Source organism: Bubalus bubalis, chromosome 5 (assembly GCF_019923935.1).
Source record: "Bubalus bubalis isolate 160015118507 breed Murrah chromosome 5, NDDB_SH_1, whole genome shotgun sequence".
Lineage (NCBI taxonomy): Eukaryota > Metazoa > Chordata > Mammalia > Artiodactyla > Bovidae > Bubalus > Bubalus bubalis.
The window spans coordinates 44768132-44780339 of NC_059161.1; the positions used below are offsets into that span (position 1 = coordinate 44768132).

Sequence of the window (12208 nt, forward strand, 5' to 3'; positions counted from 1 at the left end):
AGTTAAATATGGTTAAAAGAGTATGTTTTATATTAAGGGACTTACCACACACACACACACACACACACACAAAGAAAAACATTTTAAAAAGCAGGCATCCAGACTTACAGAAATCTAAATGATTCTGCTCCTCCATCCTATTATTTTGGTGTTTTGAAATTTCATTCTGCATATTTGTGTGATCCTGGAAGGGTGGTTGGTGGTTTGAAGAATAAATACAGGGGTTTGCTAGTGGTGGGTGAAGTGAGGGCAGAGAGAGGTGAGGTGCTAAGAGAGGAGGGACAAACACACTGTTTTTATTCCAACACTGTTTCTAAGGAGTGTGAAGCCATTTGCTTTTATAATCTAACTGCTAATTTTTTCCTTCTCTGGGAGTTTCTTCCATTTGCATGTTCCTTACATTTTCTTAGAATTCCACCTTAAAACAAACTGAATGTACTTATGGCCAATATTTCCGCGCTGAAAAGTTTTGCTTAAACGATGACACACTGCAGTTGGAGCCTGCTCACCCACATCTGGAAGCCACATGTCAGCAGCAGCTGTATAAAACCAGCAGCCCAGCAGACATAGGGTGACAGTTTTTGCCAGAAGCCCAGACGGCATGGACCTCACTCTTCTGTGGGTGCTTCTGCCACTGGCCACCGTGGCTTGGGGACAGTATGGTGACTATGGGTACTCCTATCATCAGTACCATGACTACAGTGACGATGGGTGGGTGAATCTGAACCGGCAGGGCTTCAGCTACCAGTGTCCCCATGGGCAGGTGGTGGTGGCCGTGAGAAGCATCTTCAACAAGAAGGAAGGTTCCGACAGACAGTGGAACTACGCCTGCATGCCCACACCCCAGAGCCTGGGGGAGCCTACGGAGTGCTGGTGGGAGGAGATCAACAGGGCTGGAATGGAATGGTAAGAGCCAGCACGCTGCACACGGCTGGTGATGCAGCAACAGACCCCTCTCACTGGGGGAGGCTTGACCCTCAGGGAATAGAGCTCACTGGAGACTGGGCAAATCCTACCAGGATCCTTTCCATTGCATGCTCCGGGTGTGGCAGGGTCGATGCTGAGCAGACCGCAGTACAGGACAAAAACTCACGATGGGGCAGAGGGGTGTCCATGGCAGATGGACTTCTCTGTGGCTCTCAGTTTGGTCCAGGGACTAGTATGGCTTTGTGAAACATTTACTAGTTTGCCAAAAGATAAGTACAGAAACTGAAAGTCTTTATGAAACTTTGTAGCAATTCAATTTTGCTGTGACATCCAAATGGCACTTTAGTATGGTAATAACTTATTCGGACTATCTTACAAAAAAAGTACTGGTACCCAATAGATTGGGGAAAATAAACAACAGAACCTTCACTACAGTTTGAGAAATATTGATTTAAGGCTAATGAGTGGGGGACAGGGGTCAAAGAAATTTAAGCAAAGAGAAGTGAAATGAAATGGCTTTTTGCCATCCCAATTAAATGTGCCTTCTCAGTTTTGAGTACCAAGGTCCTTCTCTGTCTGCATTTAAAATGGATTTCATTTCTGGGAAATAGTTTATTGAAATCTTTTGGGAGAAGTCTTCTCATTCAACTGGGTTCTGCAATGGTTAATGACCCAGAAATGGCCTGAGCCTGTGTCTTCACTGTGGCGTGTGACTGTCTCACACTAGTACTCAGTCAGAGCCCATCCCAGGAGCTATGCTCTGTGAGGCCAGTTAGTCACAGCAGCCTGCATGGAGGCAAGGCCACGGAGTGGGCTAGGGGAGAGGGTGAAGGCAGACTCAGGGGGAGGCTGGCCTGGGGAGGAGGAAGCCCAGCTGGCAGGTTGCTGCTATGGTAACTGTGCAGAGGAGATTCTACTGAGGGGTCTCCATGGGCATGTGGTGGATTGGGGCTTAGGGGTAGTCAAGCACAAAATTCTGAGTGTCACTCCACCAGCACAGAGATGAGAGGTCAGGAGGAAAAGACTGATGGTTGGAGGAGCCAGGCAATAAAAAGGACTTCTAAGCAATAAAAACAGCTGTCATTGATTGCTTAACCCAACCAAGCGCCCTGCTGAGTGCTTTAAATCTATAAGTCACTTTATAGGTAGATAAACTGATGTCTAGAGATCAGGGGTTTCCTCAACTGGAAAATGGTCGATCCAGGATTTGGATCCAGCGAGTCTCAGCTCCAGAGCATAAGTGCTTAGACATGGTGCTGGGCTACTTGAGAGTCTGCTGCCCCAGTGCATGGGCTCAGTCAGCACAGGTCAGGGTGGTAGGGCTGGTGGTAGAACTCAGGGCAGTTCTTCATCCTGGGAAAGGAGGGCTCTGTAAGCTGACAGCAGAAGCTAGTCCTGGAGGGATGGGGTCAGCTTGATTACTGCCAGGACTGAGGAGGGGCTCAGCCAGCCTGCAAAAGGGATGGGGGTAATGGTTCACAGCTGCAGGTGGGGGCCCCTTTATCAGGCCTTATTCATCCATCCCCACTGCCTCCAGCGAGCATATTTAATTAGCTAAAACCCTTCCAGACAGATGGCTGACTCAGAGTCCAGCCTCACCTCAATCACAGTCTCCAGTGGCTTCCCGTAGGCAGGCCATTGCCTGGCACAGAGCCTGGGGATGACCTAATTACAACTGTCTGTCTAGTCCTCCAATTTAGGGGACCAGTAGATGGGTGGGGCCCCTTTCTAATGGCCCCTTTTAGAGCCACACAAAACAGCACTCGGATGATTTTTTAAATCCTAAAGGAAGAGCCTTGGACTCTGAATCAGGAGGCCTGGACTTGGATCCTGCTTCTGAAGATAACTTGCCTGGTGACCTTGGACCATGGGTTTAGCTCTTTAGGCTCCCACCTCATTTGGAAAATGAGCAGTTAGACTGCCTAATCTTGTAGGGCTCTGAGGCTCCTAATCTCTGCTTGGCTCTGAAAATACAGCTGGATTGTTCTTTCATTCTGTTGATCTTTGTGTTTATCCCTGCTAGGGAGAGAAGGCAAATTGTGTTTAGTTTCAAACTTGCCAACGTGTGACTTGTTTGTCATTCACTCCCAAACTATTTGAAGAAAAGCACGAGAGGGAGTGCAAATTATATGATTTTGTTTGGCCAATGGGAATCAAATGAGAAGCTGACAGACAGAATCTCTCTTCCACCTTCACTTCCTCCACATATTTGATTGTGCAGAGTCAAATGATTTTTTTTTCTTTCCCCCTTCCCACCCTCTGTTGTCTCCATCTCCTCCTCCATTAATCACAGAGTTAAAAAAAAAAAAATGTACAAACGAAAACCAGTAGGACTCAGCTGCCCCAGGACTGATCCCGATTACCCCAGAGGCACTTCTGTTAGATGATTGTTGCTTTTAGTTTAGGCTCCAGTCTCGGTGAAAAAATCAGGAGAGAAATTGTTCATAAACTGGGGAGCAATTATATCTTCCCGTTACCTGTGGGTTCTTAATCTATTCTGGGGGAAGAGTTGATAGTTTTGTGCTATATGGCTGCCTTGTATAACTATATTTGCTTGCAAGCTTAGTTTTAAAGGGGATGGGGGAATCTCAAATACAGATATGACAAAAATACATAGGATCTGCTAAAGACCCTTGTTAATTGGAGCATAGTCTTTAAAAATTACTTTTGACATGTCTGAGTTAACTTGTAACACGGCTGTTTGCTAGGGATTCTCTGCTGAAAAATCACGTCTTCAGGTGCCAGATTCTGAAGTGTGCATGCTGGCCCCTACTTACAACTGCTTGGAGGCTTTACCTTGGTCCCATGAGTGGCATTTTGCCATCTCAGAGCATGCCCCAGTTGTTCTCAGGGAATCTTCTCAAACTTGGGTTGACCCAGGCTGTAGGACATGTGGGTCCCATGAAGCTAAAATTTGTTAGTGAGGCTGAGCTGGAGTGTGGTGAGAGGAGCTCTGGTTTTAGAATCAGGAAATTTTGATTCACAGCTCCTTTTCCTATCATCTCTGAGAGCTGTGGTCTTGGGCATTCAATTTCTCATTCTGGAAAAAAAGTGTAATACCCATATTGCAAGCTGTTAGGGAGAAGTACTGTGATGCTCACAAGCTAAAGTGTAGGAGAACTCTAACACAAATCTAAAACAAATTCCTGGCACATCATGGGCAGTCAACAAAGATTTTGTGAATCTGTAATTTGACCAGGCTGATTAAAGAGGCAAGTCAGCTTTACATGGAGTCTGAATTCAGAAGAACATTCAGTCTCCTGGCATTTGCTTTTTTCCCAGGTCCTCAAAGAATTCCCAAGGAGACATTTCAAAATGGCAGCTTGTTTTGGAATTGACTATTTGAATTTAATAATTCACCAAAGATAAGTCACGTGATAGACAAGAGGAAAGCACATTACTTCCACCACATTCCAAAATCATGAGCTACTCCAAAAGCATATCTACTATTAGTGTAAATTTTGGCAGTTTTATCCTTGGCTAAAAGGTACAGGCCCACATAAGAGCATATGAGTCAGCCTGTTAAGCTGAAGTAGCCATAGATAAAGGTACTACCTCAAAAATGTAAGACGAAGTTGCAATAATACCCAGTGCAGTATATGCCACTGTCATCTTTTAAATAAAAACTGTCAGTGAACCAAGAATAATCACAGTTACCCAGAGAACTTCCTAAAGATCATCACAAGAAGTCAGTAGGCCATCCCATCAGTGTTAAGCAATCATGAGGAACTTCATCAGTGCCAGAGGGGAGAAGAGTAGCAGAGTCAAGGTTATAACAACATGAATGAGTGGTGCGAGGAACAGTTAGCCAAAGGACTTCTTATGAGGTGAGACAGATGACTGAGAAATGTTCAGTGAGATGAGAATTCAGGAGAACTTCTACTGAGGTACAAAAATGGTTAAATGGTTCTGTCTCAAACGGCCACTCTCAGTCCTCAAGTTTTCTCATCAGTAAAATAAGAGCATTGGGATCCCCTGTGGCTCAGATGGTAAAGAGTCTGCCTGTAATTGGGATACCTGGGTTCGATCCCATGTCAGGAAGATCCCCTGGAGAAGTGAATGGCTACCTACTCCAATATTCTTGCCTGGAGAACCCCATGGACAGAGGAGCCTGGCAGGCTACAGTCCATAGGGTTGCAAAGAGTTGGACATGACTGAGCAACTAACATAACACATAGGGACTAGTATAAGGGACAATGAGGTGTTGAGCCTTATAATCCAATATGATTTTTATGCTTTGAAGGGCTTCTTTACTTACGGGATATTGATTAATTCTGGGAAGAGGTTTTAAGGGATCTGTTTGAACCTTGATGTGTAGTGGGCTAATTTTCCTGATATCAGTTGGAGATTTTGCCACAAAAAAGGTGGTAATTGATTCAGTAGAAGCAGATGATCAGTTGCTTCCAGAGTCAGCTCTAGTACCATCAAGAGCAAAACAAATAAATGTCAAAGAGTCACTTAATTCACCTGGTTGGCTGCTTTGATGACTACTGTCAAATTCTAGAATTATTTTCTCCTTTTAGGAAAAAGTCCTGTATATTTCTTTGGCTTTCCTGGTGGCTCAATGGTAAAGAAACCACCTGCCAATGAGGGAGACACAGGTTCAATCCCTGGGTCAGGAAAATCCCCTGGAGAAGGAAATGGCAACCCACTCCAGTATTCTTGGAAAATCCCATAGACAGAGATGCTTGGTGGGCTATAGTCCAACAGGTTGCAGAGATTTGGAGAAGACTTAGTGACTGAGCATGCACTCGCACCTGTATACGTCTCTAAGAAGTCTTCACCTAATAAATGGAAGGGAAAAGAAACTAAGAGAAAAAGGTATGTGCCTCTTAAAAGGCCTAAGCAAAAGGGAATATATTCAGAGACAGAAACCTCATGAGGTTTATTAGAGATTTCCCGCTATTTGAATTGTTTTAGTATTACAAGGCAAGGGCTGATTTAAGTAGTGCAGTTGAGTACCCAGAACGTGGCTCCAGTGTCAGTTAGGACTGGAAGAAATTCATCCCCAACCTGGACAAGTTTTATTCAAGTCATTTAAGAAGGATGATTGGAACGAGCTCCTTTTGTTCCCAGGAGTCTAGTCATTGAGGACTGAGACGATGTTGGAAAGGTTGATTAAAGGGCTGAAGGCAACTAAAGCCCTTAAATTTGTAGCAAATTATTTTCCAATGTCCTGACTTTTTGCAAAAATAGCAGAAACTTAGGGGAAGGGGTTCACTTAGGGGCCTTCATTTGCTGAAGTTGAAGAGTAAGAATTTTGGCAGTCTTCCTTTTAGGTAACTCATCTAAAGTAAGAGAGTGCTGGTTTATTAGGTTAGCTGAGTCTGGAGTGGACACAGTTTCCTATTTCATGCTGGTTCTTTTTACTAGAAGGGAGAGGTCCCAGATCAGCCTGTTACTAAACATAGAGTTTAGAGCTACCCAAATGGAATCAACATCTGGAGAAAGATCAGAATTTGTTTTAAAAATAATCTGAAGTCAGTTGTAATAGTCATAAACACATTCGTGAAATTTTTGTGTGCCAGCCTGAATTTTGTTCCAATCAACAGGCTTTAGAAAAGCCCTGGTAATAACTCAATGAATATGCCTAGTGATTGCCTGAGCCTGGACACATAGTAAGTTAGTGTGCTGGTCTCCCAGTTGTAATTCTAGAGACCTTTTAAGATTTTCTGTATTAGCTATTTTCATTCAAATTTGGGCATTGTCTTCATTGGCAAGCATATGAACTGGCTGATATATGTTGAAGAAACCAAGTTGATAAGTTTGAATAACTAAAGTACTCAGCAAATCTATGAGGATCTTCAGTTACTTTGGGAAAAAGTTTGACTGTGGCTTGCAGTTCAGCTTTAGTCCAGGAAATATTAGAGATTAAGGGTTGAGCCTCTGGGTCCCCAAAAGGCTTAATTTGAAAGGGACAATTTCTGATCAGTTCAGAGGAAAAGGGAATGGGAAGACCTTCAGAGAAAAGAGAAAGTCTGGCAAGAGAATCAGTACTGGGGGATTGGGGGTCTATATGAGATATAGGGGCTTCCCCAGGGCTTCAGTGGTAAAGAATCCACCTGCAATGCAGGAGTCACATGAGATGCAGGATTGATCCTTGGGTCAGGAAGATCCCTGGAGGAGGGCATGGCAACCCACTCCAGTATTCTTGCTTGGAGAATCCCATGGACAGAGGAGCCTGGTGGGTTACAGTCCATGTGGTCACAAAGAGTCAGACATGCCTGAAGTGACTGAGCACACAAACACATACAGGAGGTGTAGACGGCAAGATAGAGAAGGAGAAAGATGGCACTGAGGGTGGGCCCTGAGCAGGGGGTGCCAAAGGAGAGAGACAAGGTAGCAGAGGTGGAGTGAGAGACAGAGAAGCCGAGGAAGAACCCAGGCTTTGGGAGCCATGTTATCTTTCTTTAAACATTTTCCTCAGTTAATCTGAACATTTTACTTTGCAGAGATGCAACTTTAGTCTACTGATAATATTTGGAAGCCTCAAAATACCCATCGGAGTAGGGTTTTCACTTAGCTTTGGAAAATTTAGAGCGATGGCTGTCCAATTTGGTTTTGAGAAAAGTAAGCTTAGGGATTTCAAAAGTTCCCCCAGAATGGTCATCGGTATTCTAAATTGCCTTTGGTTAGGTCAATCCAATTTAGTTAGACATAAACATGAAGAATAACCTTGGTTTTCAAACATAAAATGGACCAAGATCGCTGTAGGGAATGGGTACCCTCAAAATATTTAAATAACTGGGATCCCATTTTCTCAGAGCTGTTTTCCCTCGAGTAAGAGAATTATTTTCAAACAACTTAGCTCGAATAAACCACACTGCATGCAGGTCTAGTATCAGCCAGTTCTAAGACAGCAGTCTGGCCCCAAAGAGACAGGAAGCTACTCAGCATACTTCCAATAAGACAGCCCCCCTTTGCTAAAGGCATGCGCTGATGGCCAGCCAGTTCCAGCTATATCAGTCTGATTTCGAAAATTGAGTCAAAGTGCCAAATAAATATTCTCATCGGGGAACAAGGTCTTAACCAGAAAAGATGAAACCTTAAAACAGATCCTGAATAAAACCTGGAAAGCTTCAAAATGCAACGCGGGTGAAATTCAGATCCAGGAGATAGATTTACTTAAAAATCTCAGGGTCAGTTAGAAAAGCAGTGAGCATCAACAAATTCAATGTGGGTACCACATCTGTTTGCTCACAAGCCTCAAAGTGATCAAGGATCTTCACTGGATCCCCCAATGGAACACCAAAATGTTGACATAAATAGACGGCCAGTTATATCTCCAGAAAACAACGCATTTGGTTGGGATGAGCAAACAATTACAATCTTGGGTCTACAACCATGGTGAGGCATGTGCAAATCCCTACAAAATGGAGAGAACGCTTTTGTGGGGGTAAAAGGAGTTGGGAGGGCTACAGTAAGCATAGAATCCATGGTTTTTCATTGGTTCCCTTGTGACAAACTCTCATTGGCTGAGCAGCATCACAGGGTATGAGAGCTCCCCCTTCTGGTCCATCTCCTGACTATTTAATTGAGATTTCTATTTAATTCTTTACCAGTAGGAACTCAGTTTTCCACAGTGTAATTCTAATTGAGACCAAGGTCCTGTCTAGTAAAGAGCAATGCTTCCTGATTCATTATGCTGGTCATTAAGTACACACTGAGCTCACCTGGTTTTCTCAGATCAGCTCCTCTATACCAGTGTCTTTCACCCTCTGCATCCCAATCTGCTTTATGTTTCTTGTGGTGCCCTTGTCCTTACCTGGTTTGTATTTTTATAGTTTGTTCCCTTCAAAATATAAGCTTCATGAATATAAGGAATTTGTCTCATTCACCACTGTATAGAATATTTTTCAGCACTAGAATAATACTGGCACATTGTGGGACCCACTAAATATGTAGTGAAATATCAAATAAGACTGGTTAGGGACTTCTTCGGAGAAGGCAATGGCAACCCACTCCAGTACTCTTGCCTGGAAAATCCCATGGACAGAGGAGCCTGGTAGGCTGCAGTCCATGGGGTCGATAAGAGTTGGATATGACTGAGTGACTTCACTTTCACTTTTCACTTTCCTGCATTGGAGAAGGAAATGGCAACCCACTCCAGTGTTCTTGCCTGGAGAATCCCAGGGACGGGGGAGCCTGGTGGGCTGCCGTCTCTGGGGTCTCACGGAGTCGGACACGACTGAAGCGACTTAGCAGCAGCAGCATCAGGGACTTCTTTGACAGTCAGCGGTTAAGAATCTACCTTCCAATGCTGGGGGTGTGGATTCGATCCCTAGTTGGGAGCTAAGGTCTCACATGCCTCATGGTCAAAAAACCTGAACATAAACACCAAGAGCAATATTGTAACAAATTCAATGAAGACTTTAAAATAGTTCACATTAAAAAAAAAAAAAAAAACCTTAAAAAAAGACTAGTTAGTTCATTGAGCAGCCCAAATCCCAGCCAATGTCCTCAGTGCCCTCCACAAAGAAGCCTGCAGATCTTCCTGCACAGCAAACCACTTTGGTTACATTTTTAAATTATTTTATTTTATTTTATATTGTAGTAAAGCTGATTTACAATGTGTTAGGTTCAGGTGTACAGCAAAGTGATTCAATTACATATAGATAGATAGATAGATAGATACATTCTTTCTCATTTTTTTTTCCATATAGGTGATTACAGGATACTGAGTAGAGGTCCCTGTGCTATACAGTAGATCCTTCTTGATTATCTATTTTATTATAGTAGTGTATATATGCTAACCACAGACTCCTAATTTACGCCCTCTCCCCACTACATATATACAATGGAATACTACTCATCCATGAAAAAGAATGAATTTATGCCATTTGCCGGAACATGGAGGAACCTAGAGATTATCATACTAAGTAAAGTAAGCCAGACAGAGAAAGACAAATAACATATGATATCACTGATATGTGTAATCTAAAAAAAAAAGTGATACAAATGAACTTCTTTACAAAACAGAAACAAACTCACAGACTTCAAAAACAAAGGTGAGAGTGAAGCAATTGAAAAAGAAATGAAACAGGTATGAAGTATAAGTGCTATTACCCTAATTTTAATTGATATGGTGCTATATAATTTATAAATCTTCCTCATTCATTTGCCTATTTATTCACTGCTGCTGCTACTGCTGCTAAGTCGCTTCAGTTGTATCCAACTCTGTGCGACCCCATGGACTGCAGCCTACCAGGCTTCTCCGTCCCTGGGATTCTCCAGGCAAGAACACTGGAGTGGGTTGCCATTTCCTTCTCCAATGCATGAAAGTGGAAAGTGAAAGTGAAGTCACTCAGTCGTGTCTGACTTAGCGACCCCATGGACTGCAGCCTACCAGGCTCCTCCATTCATGGGATTTTCCAGGCAACAGTACTGGAGTGGGGTGCCATTGCCTGCTCCCTATTTATTCACTAACAAATACTTATTATCACAAACTTTGCCAGACTCCAGGAATATGAAGATGAATAACATACAGTCTATGCCCCTGAGTTACTCATGGTCTAATCTTATTTGAGCCTCACAATAATACTGCAAGGCAAAATTACTATTGGGTTGGTCAAAAAGTTCATTCAGTTTCTTCCATAAGATGTCTCTAGTAGTGCTTAGTTGTTTTTTAACTTCACTTGAAACAATTTTGTTAGGCTGTATTGTAACAGCTATCATATCAGTGTGGATTTAAAAAATATATATCAAAATTGGTAAATTTTTGTTCAGCCATTTTAATATTGGAGATGGAAGAAGTAAAGCAACATTTTTGGCATATTATGCTTTATGATTTCATGAAAGGCAAAAAAAGCAGCTGAAATGGAAAAAAAAAATGTGTAGTGTATGGAGAAGGTGCTGTGACTGATCGAACATGTCAAAAGTGATTTGTGAAGTTTTGTGCTGAAGATTTCTCATAGGACATTGCTCCATGGTCAAGTGGACCAGTTGAATTTGATAGTGATCAAATTGAGACATTAGTTGAGAAAAATCAATGCTATACCATGTGGGAAATAATCAACGTACTCAAAATATCCAAATCGAGTGTTGAGAATCATTTACACCAGCTTGGTTATGTTAATTGCTTTGATGTTCCATGGAAGTTAAACAGAAAAAGAACAAAACAAAACCAAAAACCTTCTTGACAGTATTTCCTCATACGATTCTCTACTTAGGCGTAACTAAACCATTCCATTTTAAAAACAAATTTTTATGGGAGATGAAAAATGGGTACTGTACAATAATGCAGAACAGAAGAGATAATGAGCAATTAAAATGAAAAACCACCAACCGCACCAAAGCCCAATCTTCATCCAAAGAAGTTGATGATGTATATATGGTGAGGTTAGAAGGGTGTCCTCTACTATGAGCTCCTTCTGGAAAAATAAATGACTAATTTCAATAAGTACTGCTACCAATTAGACCAACTGAAAGCATCACTTGACAGAAACTGTCCGGACTTAGTCAACAGAAAGCCCATAGTCTTCTATCAGGATACTGAAAGACTGCATGTTTCTTTGATGATCAGGCAAAAGCTGTTACAGCCTGGCTGGAAAGTTCTGATTCATTCCCATATCCACCAGACATTGTACCTTCAGATTTCTATTTACTTCAGTCTTTACCAAATTCTCCTAATGGAAGAATTTTCAATTCCCTGGAAGACTGTAGAAGACACCTAGAACAATTCTTGGCCCAGATGTAGCATCTCCTTCCATTTAATTGCAAATATTTATGATAACAGTAATAGTAACAACCACTACCTTTTCTGTCTTTTCATAACATACTTTGTATCAGGCTCTGGGGTAGACACTTGACATATACCATCTCTTTAATCTTCATGCAATATTATCAGGCTTGAAGTTGTCATCCCCATTTTGTGGCTGTGCTGTGCTGTGCTTAGTTGCTCAGTCATGTCTGACTCTTTGCAACTCCATGGACTCCAGCCCACCAGGCTCTTCTGTTCATGGGGGTTCTCCAGGCATTCAGTATTCTCTTCAGAATACTGAAGTGTTGTCATGCCCTCTCCAGGGGATCTTCCCAACTCAGGGATCGAATCCAGGTCTCCTGCATTGCAGGCACATTCTTTACTGTCTGAGCTACCAGGGAAGCCCCCATTTTTGTGGAGGTAGGCATAAACATCAGCAGAAAGAACAAGATGGGACATGGAGTCATTCTGTTGGGGCTTGAGAGAAATATCCAAAACTTGTAAAGCTCCTTTGAATACATAAACTTGCCCCCAAACTGGTTTGTCTTTGTCCCTTGCCATTTCATTGCCCCACCATCCCCA

The 12208-nt window shown here is 42.6% G+C and overlaps 1 protein-coding gene across 1 annotated transcript in view; it reads left to right on the forward strand.

The window, feature by feature from the left end:
- Window positions 1–514: 514 nt before the first annotated feature.
- The window catches only part of DPT (dermatopontin), a 37064-nt gene continuing 25370 nt past the window's right edge, over window positions 515–12208 (forward strand). The window contains exon 1 of the mRNA XM_006054331.4: window positions 515–906. Within this exon, the coding sequence (XP_006054393.1) occupies window positions 602–906 (305 nt within the window). The 5' untranslated portion in view covers window positions 515–601. The remainder of the gene's footprint in view (window positions 907–12208) is intronic.